The sequence below is a fragment of the Coenobita brevimanus genome, chromosome 95, assembly GCF_032717465.1.
Source record: "Coenobita brevimanus isolate Jiangsu-jjx chromosome 95, ASM3271746v2, whole genome shotgun sequence".
Lineage (NCBI taxonomy): Eukaryota > Metazoa > Arthropoda > Malacostraca > Decapoda > Coenobitidae > Coenobita > Coenobita brevimanus.
The window spans coordinates 20,020,261-20,034,946 of record NC_137048.1 but is presented as its reverse complement, the minus strand read 5'-3'; the positions used below and the strand labels follow the sequence as shown (position 1 = coordinate 20,034,946).

At 42.3% G+C, this 14,686-nt stretch overlaps 1 protein-coding gene across 1 annotated transcript; it reads left to right on the top strand.

Moving 5' to 3' along the window:
- The first annotated feature begins 6,831 nt into the window (after positions 1-6,831).
- LOC145413254 (Y-box-binding protein 2-like) lies at positions 6,832-7,176 on the top strand. Its single transcript, XM_080282983.1, has one exon. The coding sequence runs from the start codon at positions 6,832-6,834 to the stop codon at positions 7,174-7,176; it is 345 nt and encodes a 114-aa protein (XP_080139109.1).
- Positions 7,177-14,686: the final 7,510 nt, after the last annotated feature.

The window sequence follows — 14,686 nt, the reverse complement described above, 5'->3', positions numbered from 1 at the left end:
CCATCCCTGAGGGAGTGCTGAAGATGCCAAGGGTTTGGTGTAATGACGACCTGGCGGTGCACGAAAACATCAGTGCCAGTATCCTGGCGTTTGGTGAAACCTAATCCCATACTCACGTTGAACCAAATCACGGTTCCCTAGGTCTTCTGGGCCACCTGAGACTGAGGTCCGCAATTTATCCCCTTCAACGGGTCACAGGAAGTAGCAGGAGATGCGTCGTCCATCGTTACTAGTCCGGTTCTCGTTTTCTTCGACCTCTCCCTCCTCTTCTCTCTGAACTCTAACAAAATTCGAAAATTTCTTCTATTTATAGGGTGGCTTTTCCATTTGCAGTGGTTTTGAGTGGCTGAATAAGATGGTTTCGAGATGGGGAGTCCTGCACTATGAGACCTTCCCTGACGTTCGGCAATCCTGGTAGCTACATGGCACTTCTTTTGACCAATATAAGCTGACTTACAGTAACCACACTGAAACTGATACACAACTGAGGATTGCAAAACATCTGGGACTGGTCTTTAAACATGAAGCAATGAGACAGGATTGGGGGCGATTTCAGTATCATCTACAATACCTGTAGCCAAAAGTCTTGAATGAATCTATTCATCTTGTTACGTAAAAATTAGATTTAGGACCTAAGTAGGGTACTGTAAAATAAATTTTAGCTTTCTCAGCAGTATGAGTTACTATCAAAGTACTAGTTTTTAGTTAAGTTAGTTGCTGTCGATATACTTGTCTACAAATTTGGTTGGGAATCCATTTTGGTAAAGGGTTTCCTCAAAAACTGTAGCTCATTATGTAGAGAAAAATATTAGGAGCCCTAGAAACTAGAGTTAGAATTAAGTTATTTTTATATTGACGGGGAATGTTATAGTTATATTTAGCAGTTAAACCTGTATATGTTGGTTTCCTGTAGATTGACGTTGAAAAAGTTCCTTGTGTCATTTCTAAACAAAAATCTCAAATGGGAAGTTTATTTTGTTCAGTTTCGCAGGCAAACTGTGTATTTTTGTGTTTAGAGTTTAAATAACAATAATAAAAAAGATCAAGGGCACATGAGAAGGGGAGCTAAAAATGGCAATGGTGTCATCCACGCAGCATTTCAAATATAGGGCTTAAAGTGGGTAGGGTAGTTCTGTAATCATCTGAGTTCGTGGTCCGCCAAAAAAACATTAGCGAAGGTGAGTCCAAGTAGGTTGCTCATAGCTACTCCTTCGACTTGCTTAAAATATGAGCCATGAAAAATGAAATAGCAGTCTTGCACTGACAGTGAGAGCAGTTTATGAATTTGGTTTTAATTTAATCCTCCAGTGTTGCTAGTTTCTGTAAACAGGTTATCACCACAGATCTCATCAAGGGGATAATCATGAATTGGGATTTTACCTCAAATGAAGCCATAAAATAATAACTGAACTATCTATCTATCTATTGCCAGACGCCTCAATCCCGTTTGGGGTGGCCACAAACAAATCGCCTCCAAGTCGTCCTGTCCCCCGCCATTTCATTCCCCTGCTCCCAGCTCACACCCCCCCTCTCTCATATACCTCTCCACCCCATCCCTCCATCTCATCCTTGGCCTCCCCCTCCCTCTTTCCCCCTCCACCTCACTCACGTACACTCTCTTCGTCAGTCTTTCACCCTCCATCCTCTCCACATGGCCAAACCACCTCAGTGTGTTCCTCATAACGCTTCCTATCACATCCACATCAACACCACAACGCTCCTTTATATCCTCATTCGTCAGCCTGTCTCTCCATGTGACTCCACAGGCTCCTCTTAAATAACTCATTTCCACTGCTCTCACTCTTGACTTGTGTCCTTCCAACAACGTCCAAGCTTCACTTCCGTACGTTAGAGTTGGTATCACAATACTGTCATGTAGTAACTTTTTCACTTCCATGCTCACTGAACTCAAGGTCACAAATTCCTTTAGCAAATGAAAAAGAATCCGTTATAGTATTATTATTAAAAGTTACTGAAGACAGCAAAGGCACAAGATACTTAGGAAGAGTATAATTAACAGTATTTAAAGCTGAAATTATAAGACAAAGTGGACAGTCTTTCTTATGAACCTTAGGCAAACCATGCAGAACACTGGTCTCGAATCAGATACAAATAATTCTAAGTTGTCTCATCAATTACATGTTTAGATTTCAAGTTTCTAAGCAAATTGTTTTGTCTTCACTCCTTTACCCTCCTCAGGTAGACCTCTGTCCACCCTTTCGCCTCAGGTAGACCTGGGTCTAGCAGACCCAGGTCAGAAACAAGGTCAGAAAACACACTTTTGTTGAATTTATGACAGATCCAAACATGGTATGACATTCTTCAATGTATATGCAATAAAGCCAGGTAAATAAACATAATTTTTTAATTCATTATATATTTTTACCAGTTTAAAAAAAAATATAGGTCCTTTTTTAAATATTCAGGGAAAAAATGAAAACAACAACTGATTGTAACTTTGTGTGGTGCAACTGGCAGTAGCATCATGGAGCTTCATGGTGTGATGTTGGGGTGCATGAAGCTGCGACCTTATTTGCAATCAGGGAACAAAATAAGGCACCCTGCTCAGGTAGAGCCGGGTCTCTGAGACCCAGCCTCCCTACAACGGAAACGGAGAAGAGTTCGAAACTGCCCTTTCACCCCTTACATGGGTACAAAAAGTCAGGCAGCTATTGGGGGGTACAGGGTTCCCGGGTGTTTAGAAGGTAGTTTACCTAACAAACTGGGGGGGAGGGGCTCAGAGACCCGGCTGTACCTGAGGAGGGTTAATATTAACTGAAATATATCGCCGGTCACTCTATGAAATTAGAAGAATCATATATCACTTAACAAGGCATTTTACAGCTGTAGTTGGCCCTATCCAGTATCACTACTCCGTTATCATTGTCAGGGCTTAAAATAACTAAACAGTTGTTAGATTTTAAATCTCTGAGTGCAGCATATTCTTCCTTCGTGAAAGAATTTTGTGCATTGTAATTACAAAAAAACAGAAATTGCCAATTGCTTTATATTATTAAAATAATCAAAGGTTCTACGCCTGTCTAGAAAAAAGGCATGGTTTGATCAATGTTTAAAGAGTCTCCAAAGGAGAAAGTGAGATAAAAAAAAAAAAAAAAAAAATGCTTCCTGGGAGGAAAAGGAAACTGTAACCCCCTAGATAAAATGGACTTCTCCACGTCAGAGAGAATTATCGATGAAAAGTTATAAATTACTCTGGAGAGAAACTTTGGGGATATACAAAACCATTTTTCTTTTTCTAATCTTTGTTGATGTACAATTTTAGCTGTAGACACTAGGAGCATTGGAGGATTAAATAAGAACCAGTTTCATAAACTGCTCTCATTGTCAGTGCAAGACTGTAGCACCAGTCGAGCAGGGCAGTACTCCCAAGGTGGATGGAAAGCTGATGTCAGGGAGGGCTCCCGTTTCATCAGCCCTCGGGACTAGGTCCCGACCATCCCCCTTTGCTGAACTTTTTCGGTGTCTCAGTAACACAGAGAGTAGCCAGCATGCTCTCCAGTACAAGTTTCTCTATCAACACTAAACTTCATGCACAGTACACACCACATTTCCTTTTCCCAAAAAAAAAAAAAAAAAAAAAATCATGCCAGCACAACACGTGGCCTCGGAGTCCCCAGGAAGGGGGACCATAAATGCCCCCACTTTCCGCCCCTCTCCCGGTGACGACTGGAGCTGCCTGGAACCACTGTCTGACACTTCTTCATTTCTGCAACATTTGCGGCGTTTCCTCTAACTTTCGCTCTGTTGAGCACCAGCTCTCATCCTCTAAACCTCACCTTCTTTTTCTAACTGAGACTCAGCTGTCTGAGACAATTAACAGCTGACCCTTTTCTGTATCCTCCTACTTTCTCTATATTCATTTCAAAGCCAAAGGTGGCTGTTGTGTGTATATACGCAACGACTTATTTTGCTCTCGTGTTCCTGAACTCGATTCTTCTGAATTCTCTACACTCTGGCTTCAGCTTTCCTGTCATACTCTGACTAAATATATCTGCACTGTTTACTTATCTCCTAATCCTAATGACTATCAAAAGTTCTTTGACTCTCTTACTTCTACAATGGAACACATTCTATCCATTTCCCCTTTCTCTGAAATATCCATTCTAGGAGATTTCAATGTTCAACACCACCTTTGGCTCTCCTCTCCTTTCACTGATCCACCTGGTGAACAAGCATACACCTTTTTCTATCATTAATGACCTAGAGCGGCTTGTACAGCACCCTACCCATATCCCTGACCGCCTTGGAGAGAGCTCCAATATACTTGACCTCTTCCTTACAGCTAATCCTTCTGCTTACACTGTTAATCTTTTCTCTCCGTTGGGCTCCTCTGATCACAACCTTATCACCTTAACCTGTCCTATTGCTCCGGTACAGCCTGAGGACACTCCAAAGAAATGTCGTCTATGGCACTTTGGAGCTGCGGATTGGGAAGCCCTCAGGCAGTACTTCTTTGATTTTCCCTGGAATGATTATTGCTTCCATGGCCGGGAGCTATCTGAGTGTGCCTTGCGCATTACAGAGAGCATTCTCTCAGGTAAGGAAGCATACATTCCTTTCTCACATCCTTTGACTAATACAAGAAAGCCTTGGTTTAATCACGCTTGTTCTAAAGCTGTCCGTAACGAGGAGAGGGCCTATAAAACCTACTTCTGAATCACATCTTTTTTATGATTCTGCCCGGAATCATGCTAAGTCTGTTCTTCGCTCTGCTAAAAATAATTTCATCTGTACTGAATGCTGTCAACTCTGCAACTCGAATTCTTCCCTCTCCTTCTGGCACCTTGCCAAAAACCTTTTTGACAACATTACCTCATCATTCTTCCCTCCTCTTTTCTATCGTGATGGCTCTGTAGCTATTTCTTCTACTGATAAAGCAGATCTCCTTGCCCAGACTTTCTCCTCCAATTCCACCTTAGACGATTCTGGTGCTGTTCCTCCATCACTTCCCCCCCTCTGACTTCCTCATGGCTGACATTAAAATTTCTTCAGCTGATGTATTTTCTGCCATCACAGGCCTCAGTACTAATAAGGCAAATGGGCCTGATGGAGTCTCTCCTGTTGTTCTCAAGAACTGCGCTTCTGTGCTTACACCCTGCCTAGGCAAACTCTTTCTCCTTTGTCTATCAACTTGTACCTTTCCTTCTTGCAGCAAGTTTGCTCTCATTCAGCCAGTCCCAAAGAAGGGTGACCATTCTCAACCCTCTAACTATCGTTTAATTGCTTAAACATCCTGTATCTCAAAAGTTTTCGAATCAATTCCTAATAGAAAACTTTTAAAGCATCTTTCCTGTCACAACCTTTCTTTCTGATCATCAGCATGGGTTCCGTCAGGGACGCTCCACTGGCAATCTTCTCACCTACCTTTCAGACTCCTGGTTATCCTCCTTTCGGGACTTTGGCGAAAGCTTTGCCATTGTATTTGACATCTCAAAGGCGCTTGATCGAGTCTGGCATAAATCTTTGATTTCCAAACTGCCCTCTTACGATTTCTATCCTTCTATCTGTCCCTTCACCTCTTGCTTCCTTTCTGGTCGTTCTATAGCCGCTATTGTAGACGACGATCGTTCTTCTCCTAGATCTATTAAAAGTGGTGTTCCTTAGGGCTCTGTCCTTTCGCCAGCTCTCTTCCTTTTATTCATCAATGACCTAAGTTGTATATCTAACCCTATCCACTCATACGCTGATGACTCCACCCTTCACCTTTCCATTCGGTTCCCGCAACGTCCATCCCAGCACTTATTTCAGCAAACAAGGGATGAGGCTATGGCACACCTAATGTCTTGACTGGGGAAAAAATATATATATATTTTTTTAATGCATCAAAGACTCAGTTTTTACACATATCAACCCGACAAAACCTTCCACAGGTATACCCACTAATGTTTAATAATATTCAGCTTAATCCTGAATCATCATTGAACATGCTTGGAGTTTCATTTACTCGGGACTTATCTTGGAAAGATCATATTATATCTCTTGTAAAATCCGCTTTGAAGAGATTAGGTGTGCTAAGCTGACTCTGTTCCTTCTTTACCCCTGCACAGTTGTTGACTCTATACAGGGGTTTTATCTGCCACTGTGTGGAGTACAACTCTCATGTGTGGGGAGGCTCCCCACGTACAGCTCGTCTCAATAGGGTGCAATCAAAGGCTTTTCATCCCATTAAATCTTCTCCTCATACTGACTCCATTCAACCTCTGTCTCTTTGCCACACTGTTGCATCTTTATCTCTTTTCTATCGCAACTTCAATGGTCACTGCTCCTCTGAACTGTCTGCATGCATTTCTCCACCTCTACAAAGGGTGCATAGTACCCGTCTAGCAGCAAACTCTCATCCCTTTTCTGTCCAACTCTCTAATGCAAGAGTTAACTGTTACTCCCAGTCCTTCATTTATGCAACAGGTCAACTCTGGAACTGTCTTCCTCTGTCTGTAATTCCTGCTTCCTATGATCTTCAGTCTTTCAAATGCAGTGTGGCCAGGCATCTCGAAATGATCGGATCTTGAATGGAAGGAGCAATTTTGTGGGCTCACGGCCTTTGGGTTTCTTCTTCCTCACATAAAAAAAAAAAATATTTTTTAATGACAGTATATAATGCAGCCTACATTGGACAAACCAAGCATCGTTAGCTACCAGGTTTGCTGAACATCAGGGAAGGTCTCATGGAACCAGACTCCCCATCTCGAAACAATCTTCTTCAGCTGTTCGAATCCACTGTGAATCGAAAAGCCACCCTATAAATAGTAGCCATTTTCGAATTTTGTTCAGTGGAGAGGGAAAGAGATCAGAGAGCAGAGAAGGAAGAGGATGACCAGGTACAATGGAGGCCACATCTCCTGCTACTACCTACAGCCAGTTGACCAGGCAAGACGCAGATCCCAGTCTCCGGTGGCCCATAAGAAGATCGGGGGAACATTGGTTTGGTTCAGCGTCAGGGTGGGGTACGGCTTCATCAACAGCAAGGACACTGGCATTGATGTTTTCGTGCACCGCCAGGCTGTCGTTGCTCCAAACCCATGGCATCTCCGGTGCTCCTTTGGTGATGGTGAGATGGTGGAGTGTTGTCTCTTTTGGACTCCCGAGGGTTCTGAGGCTCAGGCTGTCACTGGGCCAGGAGAGGTTGCCGTGCAGGGTTCTGCCCATGCACGGTGACGTAACATCGCACGAGGACGCCAGGCCAAGAGTCCTGAGAGTCGGAGATAAGCACCATCACTGAAATTTGCATTGCAGTGGTAACAAGGGGGCTTTGCGCTTTCTTCTCCCTAAGATCTTTGAGGAGAATGGGCTGCCTTGCCTAGCCATCCATGAGAGACCACGACGTGCATTCTGCCCCTCGCTGTAGGAAGCATCGTGCCTGGCCTGCCACCCCATGCAGATCACCGTGGAAGAGATCAGGGGCACAACCAGCAATATTTTTTTTTTTTTTGGGGGGGGGGCATAGAAATGAAAATTGTGGCTAGAAAACATCATGATTTTTCAAAGCCACTATTAGTGTATTTCGTTTCTTACAAGGACGGAAATTTCGGGGGGAGCCATGGCCCCCTTGGCCCCCCACTGGGTGTGCTCCTGTAAGAGACTAAGGCTACATGCTCCCCTCATCCAAAAGACTGCCACACAGAACACTGACCCGGCTCCAGACTTGACCATGACCCAGGTTGCTGTTGAGGTCCATCAACTGCCATCAGTGACTGAGGAGGGGCGGGACTCTTCTGCCTCCATATCCATGGCCGAGGATGCGTCGACCTCCTCCTCGGCCGGGAAGGAAGTTGATAAGTCCTCCCCTCCTCAGGTGGAACAGGTCAGCCCATCTCGCCCTCCTATTGTGAACTACAAGGATTGTCTAGATGTATCTTCCTACCATCGCCACCTGACAGTGCCCACACCCAGTTGTATCAGCTTAGAGCCACGACCTACTCCAACCTAAGATCTGCTCCAAGCGGCCGAACTAGGTGAGGGGATTTCACCCATTCTGATTGTCAGGGGTCAGGAAGTACGTCTAGCCGATCTATGGGCCTTTTACTTCATGCTCCCACCCCTCTTGGCCCCCTCAATTGGCCGTTATGTGCACTGCTTGTGCTTGGTGATGATGATTTCCCAATCCTCTTTGGCCTAATGCCCCACATAACGGGCAATGGCCATAAAGCCGTAATTGAAAAAAAAAAAAAAAAATGTTCACTGCATGGGATGATTTGACGAGAGTTAAAGCAGAGTCACTACTTAAAGCAGAGCTCCGATCATCCCTTGGCTCACTCGACTCTACACAGTTGCACTGTTTTCAACTGGTAAATTGTATGTATTGTATTGTATACAATTTTGCTCTGTTCCCTGTTCTTTTATGTACTATGAATCTGTTTTAGAAAATTGTATTCTGGTTTTATTATTTTTCTTTTAGGTCTGAAGATAGTTTAAGTATAAACCGAAACATCACCGCCTATAAATCATGTATGTCATTATCTTGATTTTGCTGGCCGTCATGAGATTCCGCTTTCCATATGACAGTATCGCTACCGTGATCAGGAATCGATATAGTGAACCAGTACTTCAAGTCTACAGACACAGTCAGCTCCTGGATCACAAATTACAAAAAGCTGACTTGGATCTTCAGTTTCTCAGCACCTGCCAGAATCATGCCCTAACCCCGACATTCTTAAAATTTAGAACCTATAGTAAATACTTTCAGTCTAACCGTCTATATAAAATTTGTCAACGTAAACGTCTTACTAGCGAAATTAAAAAAAGTAAAAACTTAAAACCCATAAATCATCATTTGGATTAGTGTTTGAAAAAGTACAAATCTGTAGTTTCTTATATTGATTATGTACATATGACCAGCTTAATTGAAAGCATTAACGTAAACCCCCTTGCTAGAACTAAATTCGTACATCAGCAAGAAAAAAAATGGTGTTGTAGATCCCCAAGGTTTGTCTCCGACAGAGTAAATTATAACTATTCGTCGAGATGTCTCTCCGGTGTGGTGAAGTCCCTTTTGTCTAGAGGGAGTTTTCTTTCTCTCCCCAGAAGCATAGTTTTTTTTTTTTTTTTTAACTCATTCCCTTTTGGAAAAATTTTAAAAAATTTTATTAAACCATGTCTTTTTTTCTAGACAAGGGTAGAACTGTTGATTATTTTAGGAGTAGTTTAAAGCAATTGGCTTTTTTCTAGTTTTTATCGTTAAACAGCCCATATTCTTTCTCAAAGGAAGAATATGCTGCTCTCAAGGATTTGAAATTTGACAACTCTTTAGTTACTTTAAGTCCTTCAAGGATAACCGAGTAATGTTACTGGATAGGGCCAACTATAACTGTTAAATGCTAGATATATTAAGTGACTTTTCTAAATTTGTATGGTGACTGGGGATATATTTAAGTTAATATTATGGAGTGAAGAAAAAAAAAATTTCTTAGAAAATTGAAATCTATACATGTAATTGATGAGACAACGTACTCGGAATCACTTGTATATGGTTCGAGACCAGGTGTTCAGCATGGCTGGCCTAAAGTTCATAAGAAAGACTGTCCACTTCATCCTATATTATCAGCTTCAAATACTGTTAATTATACCCTATAAGTATCCTGTGCCTTTTGTCTCCAGTAACTTTTAATAATTATACAGTACTATAATGGATTCTTTTTCAATTGCCAAAGAAATTTGTGAACTTGAATTTATTTATTTATTTATTTTTTTGGCTTAATTTAATATAAAATCCCTATTCATGATTATCCTGTTGATGAGATCTGTCGTGATAACCAGTTTAAAAAACTAGCAGCACTGGAGGATAAAGAACCAATTTCATAAACTGCTCTCTTTGCTGCAATTTCATTTTTAATGGCTCATACTTTAAGCAAGTCGAAGGAATAGCTATGGGAAGCCCACTTGGACCCAGCCTCTTTAATGCTTTTTTGGCTAACTACGAAACCAGATGGTTACAAGATTACCATACCCACATTATGCCCCTATATTTGAAATGCCACATGGATGACAACGTTGTCATTTTTAGCTCCGCTTCTCATGTGCTCTTGTTTTTTTTTATTATTTAGATTCTAAAGAGAGAAATATACAGTTTTCCTGTGAGACTGAGAAAGATAATAAAACTTCCTTTTAGATATTTGAATAGAGAGGGCACATGGAATTTTTACATCAATATAACGGACATCAATATATATAGGATTAACTACTAAATTTAACTCCAACATTCCCCTCCAATAGAAGCATAACTTAATTATAACTTTAGTCACTAAGGTTTATAACTTGTGCTCCTCATATTATTCTCTAAATATTGAGCTACAGTTTTTGACCAAAATCCTTTACCAAAATGGATTCCTAACAAAATTTGTAGACAAAAATATCGATATAAAACTAAGTACACTAAAAAATGCAACTTTGAAGGTAACTCCTACTGTTGAGAAAATTAAAGTTTATATTGCCGTATTCTGCTTATCTCCTAAATTTAATTTTCTACATAACAATATAGGTACACTATTTGACGACTTTTATCCGCAAATATCGTTGAGGGCGGTATTTAAATCACCCCCAAACCAGTCTCATTGCTTCGTGTTTAAAAACCGAGTCCCAGGTATCCTGCAGTTCTCGGTGGTGTATCAGTTTCAGTGTGGTTGCTCTAATACAGCCTATATTGGTCAAACTAAACGCTATCTAGCTACCAGGATTGTCGAACATCAGAGAAGGTCTCATAGGTCAGGGCTCCTTATCTCGAAACCATCTTATTCAGCCGTTCAAAACCACTGTGAATCGAAAAGCCACCCTATAAATAGTACAAATTGTCGAATTTTGTTCCCCACCACCTTGGTCCCGAGGGTGCTGCAGCTGCAGCCCTCCATGCCACCTACAAGGCTTCAATTGGCAGAATGTTCAGTCTCTCACTGGTCTGCCCAGTTGCCACTTCCCTTGGTAACTATGGAGGTTGGGGATGTGGCTGCCTCTTCACCACCTGTAGCTGCTGTTCCTGATGCCCTCGTTTCCCCTGTTCCTCCTGTGGTGCCCAATGAAGTGACGTCTGCATCACCTGTGGGGCTGGACCCGGCGGGTTGGGAGCTCTTCGGTCAAGTTTGTTGCGTCACCTGGGTTGACTTTGCTGCCCTCGACGAGTCAGAGCTGGACTCCATTTTTCGCCATCTGCGTGAGTATGAGGATGCTGCCCCTTTGACTCCAGATGAGAAGGACCTTTCCAAGGGAGACTTCCAGCAGGCCATGTTGTCATTCACCGAGCTGTGCCAGGGATCCTTCCAGACCATCAAGGACATGAGGAGGTGAAGATCCATAACCATATCCTCCAGGGGGTGAAGTCTATTTCTACGTCTGACTCCGCCTTTGTCACCAGCTCAGTTTAATCTACGTCCTGTGCCCTTCTTCCTACCTCATCCGCCCTTATTGCGCAGAGCGATTGTTTGGTCTGATTTTGGACTTTTGGTTTAAACTGTTTTGTGTAGACTGTCACTCTTAATTAGTTTGGCCTAATACCCTAAATTAGGGGTGATGGCCATTAAGCCCCAGGTAAAAAAAAAATATTGTGTACTGCACGAGACGACTTAACGAGTTTTATCAGGTTACGGCAGAGCTTCGACTATCCCTTGGCTCACAGGACTCCTCTGCACAGTTGCTCTGTTTTTAGTTGGTTGATTATATACATATATATACTGTATTGTATGCAATTTTTCTCTCTTCCCTGTTCTTTTATGTTGATGTGAATCTCAGTTTAAGAAAATTAAATGCTGGTTTTATATGTTAATGTGAATCTCAGTTTAAGAAAATTAAATGCTGGTTTTATAATTTTTGGTTAGGTCTGAAGATTGTTGATGTATGAACCGAAACGACACCATCAATAAATCATGTATGTCATCCTGCTGGTTTTGCTGGCCATCATTAGATGCCGTTTCCCACCTCATCACTATCACATGTTCAGCTATTATTATAGATCAGTCACTCCATCATCACTATTACTTACTGCACCACTCACCTGTTTCAGTATCAATATTTTGTCGTATAGCAAGATAGATAGATATGGGTAGAGTGATAAAGATAAACTGATTGATTTCTGTAGACAGATAGAGAGCTAGATTGATAGTATGTTGAAAATGTATATTTTCACAGTTGGAAATATATATTTTTCACCTTAGCACATATTCAAGCAACGCCTACCAATTGCCACTTCAGGTCTCACCTTTGCTTGGAAGCTGCATATCATGGTGACGACAACACCCTCATTAATTGACTAAATATGGAGATTTTATGGGTGTAACAATGTGGATATATAACAACTCGACCCAGTCTCCCCCAGGTCATATGAAAACTGCTTATCCTCATAAGCAGAAATTCTGTCTCTGCATATTTTGCTACCCTCATGTGAAAGTGCCCAGTCGGTTGATATGCAAGTAGCTTGTCATGGCTCACTAGTCTGAGTGACAGGCAGAGGATTGTTGTTTGGTCACGTGACCCTATGACGTCGCCAAGGCGCTGACTTTCCAAGACTGAGGGGATTAGCCGTCCATTCCTCAGTGGGAGTTAGTGTTCATTTTCCCATTTACTCTGTAAGAAGCTTTTAATCTACATAATGTTGTCTATTTCAGGAAATTTCATGAGGGAGATAACAGTACAAATGGGGAATAGGACATAATACTCTAGTTACGATATGGAAGGCTGAAAAATACGCAATCTAGTAATGCATGTTTGCCCGTGTTGGTTTAAGATTATCGATAGTTCAGGATTTACTTTGTCACTTAAGTACAATGAGATCTTATGTAATTTAATTTTGCTACTGCCATACATGTATAATATGTGATATAATGGAAATTGCCAGTAGTGGAGAAGTTACATTCTATTAACCCCTTCAGGGAGTTAATGAAGAATGTTGTGTGATTCTGTCTCCTTTTTTATGATTATTCTTGCCACCATCACATGCAGTACAACACTTGTTGAATTCATTATGAGATTCTGACACTTCTAGTTTGATCTCAGAGTTAATGAAGTTGTGTATACAGCTGTCTCCTAATGCACACAGACTTTTTAAAATTATTTTTATTAACCCGAGGCATCCCATCGACGTATGGGTACATCGCAACATTTTGTCACAGCTAGACCCATCGACGTACTGGTACGTCATGCAATTGCAAGGTTCATAATTTGCACAATTTTCAATTTTCGCACGTGATTTTTGGTATGTATACACGGGACACCTTCCTCTATTCCTCTACAAGATGCCAGGCAGGGACATTGTCTTACACTGCATGACCTACCCCCCCCCCGCACTCCATTGTCTCGGCAATTCACCTGTTACCAGTGACCTGGCCAATAAAGACATTCAGAGCCAGAGTGATTCCCCAATCGATGACAATGTGGAGGACAAAGTTTACATAGCATTAGAAGAAACAGTCAGAAATGATGATCAGGTAATGTCGCCAAAAAAGGTCAGGTATGTTGATGTGTTAATGAGTGAAACAATGCTTATAGTGCCTATATTACTGTGTTAACACCAATATACTCTCATACAATGTGGATATATAACAACTCGACCCAGTCTCCCCCAGGTCATATGAAAACTGCTTATCCTCATAAGCAGAAATTCTGTCTCTGCATATTTTGCTACCCTCATGTGAAAGTGCTCTTTCTTTACCCCTGCACAATTGTTGACTCTATACAGGGGTTTTATCCGCCCCTGTGTGGAGTACAACTCTCATGTGTGGGGAGGCTCCCCACATACAGCTCTTCTCAATAGGGTGGAGTCAAAGGCTTTTCGTCTCATTAACTCTCCTCGTCTTACTGACTCCCTTCAACCTCTGTCTCTTCGCCGCACTGTTGCATCTTTATCTCTTTTCTATCGCTACTTTAATGGTCATTGCTCCTCTGAACTGTCTGCTTGCATTCCTCCACCTCTATGACGGGCGCGTAGCACCCGTCTGGCAGCAAACTCTCATCCCTTTTCTGTCCAACTCTCTAATGCAAGAGTTAACCGTTACTCCCAGTCTTTCATTTATGCAACAGGTCAGCCCTGGAACTGTCTCCCTCTATCTGTATTTCCTGCTGCCTATGATCTCCAGTCTTTCAAGCGCAGTGTGTCCAGGCATCTCCAAATGATCGGATCTTGAATTTGGCTCTCTGTTGTGTTTTGTTTTTCTCTTGGAGGGAACTGTTACTGCGGGCTCATGGCCTTTGGTTCCTTCTTCCTCGCATAAAAAAAAAAAAAAAATACTACATATGTGTGCCTCCGCGACAAAAGGGGGTGAAGCGCCGTCCCGGCCAGTTTTGTGTTAGCACCAGATAGCACTACTTTAACCCTTTCTCTAACGGTTGGATGTGGAAATGACCCCCTTCTGACACTGGAAATAGGGTTGAAATTCATATTTCGTTGAAAGGTGCCGCGTCAAAACCTGCACGCAGCTGCCTCGGCTCGAGGCAAACTCCGTGACCAAAGGGTAGCATATCCAATGCAGTGAGCACGGCGGAGGAGGTGGTGGTGGCGTGGTGGGTGTCTAGCCAATCAGCATGCAGGAGGTGGGCGCTAGGTCCATGCTGATTGGCCAGACCGCTCCCTCGCCATGTTTGTCTGCCTTCTGTCTCTGTGCTGTACGGACACGTCCAAAGGGATTCCTGATTTCGTTGCAATTTTATACGATAACTCGTGGATTAACTGCATTATAGTGCTACTACA

Coding starts and splice junctions, on each gene's coding strand:
- LOC145413254 (XM_080282983.1), top strand. CDS start 6,832: ATGACCAGGTACAATGGAGGCCACATCTCCTGCTACTACCTACAGCCA.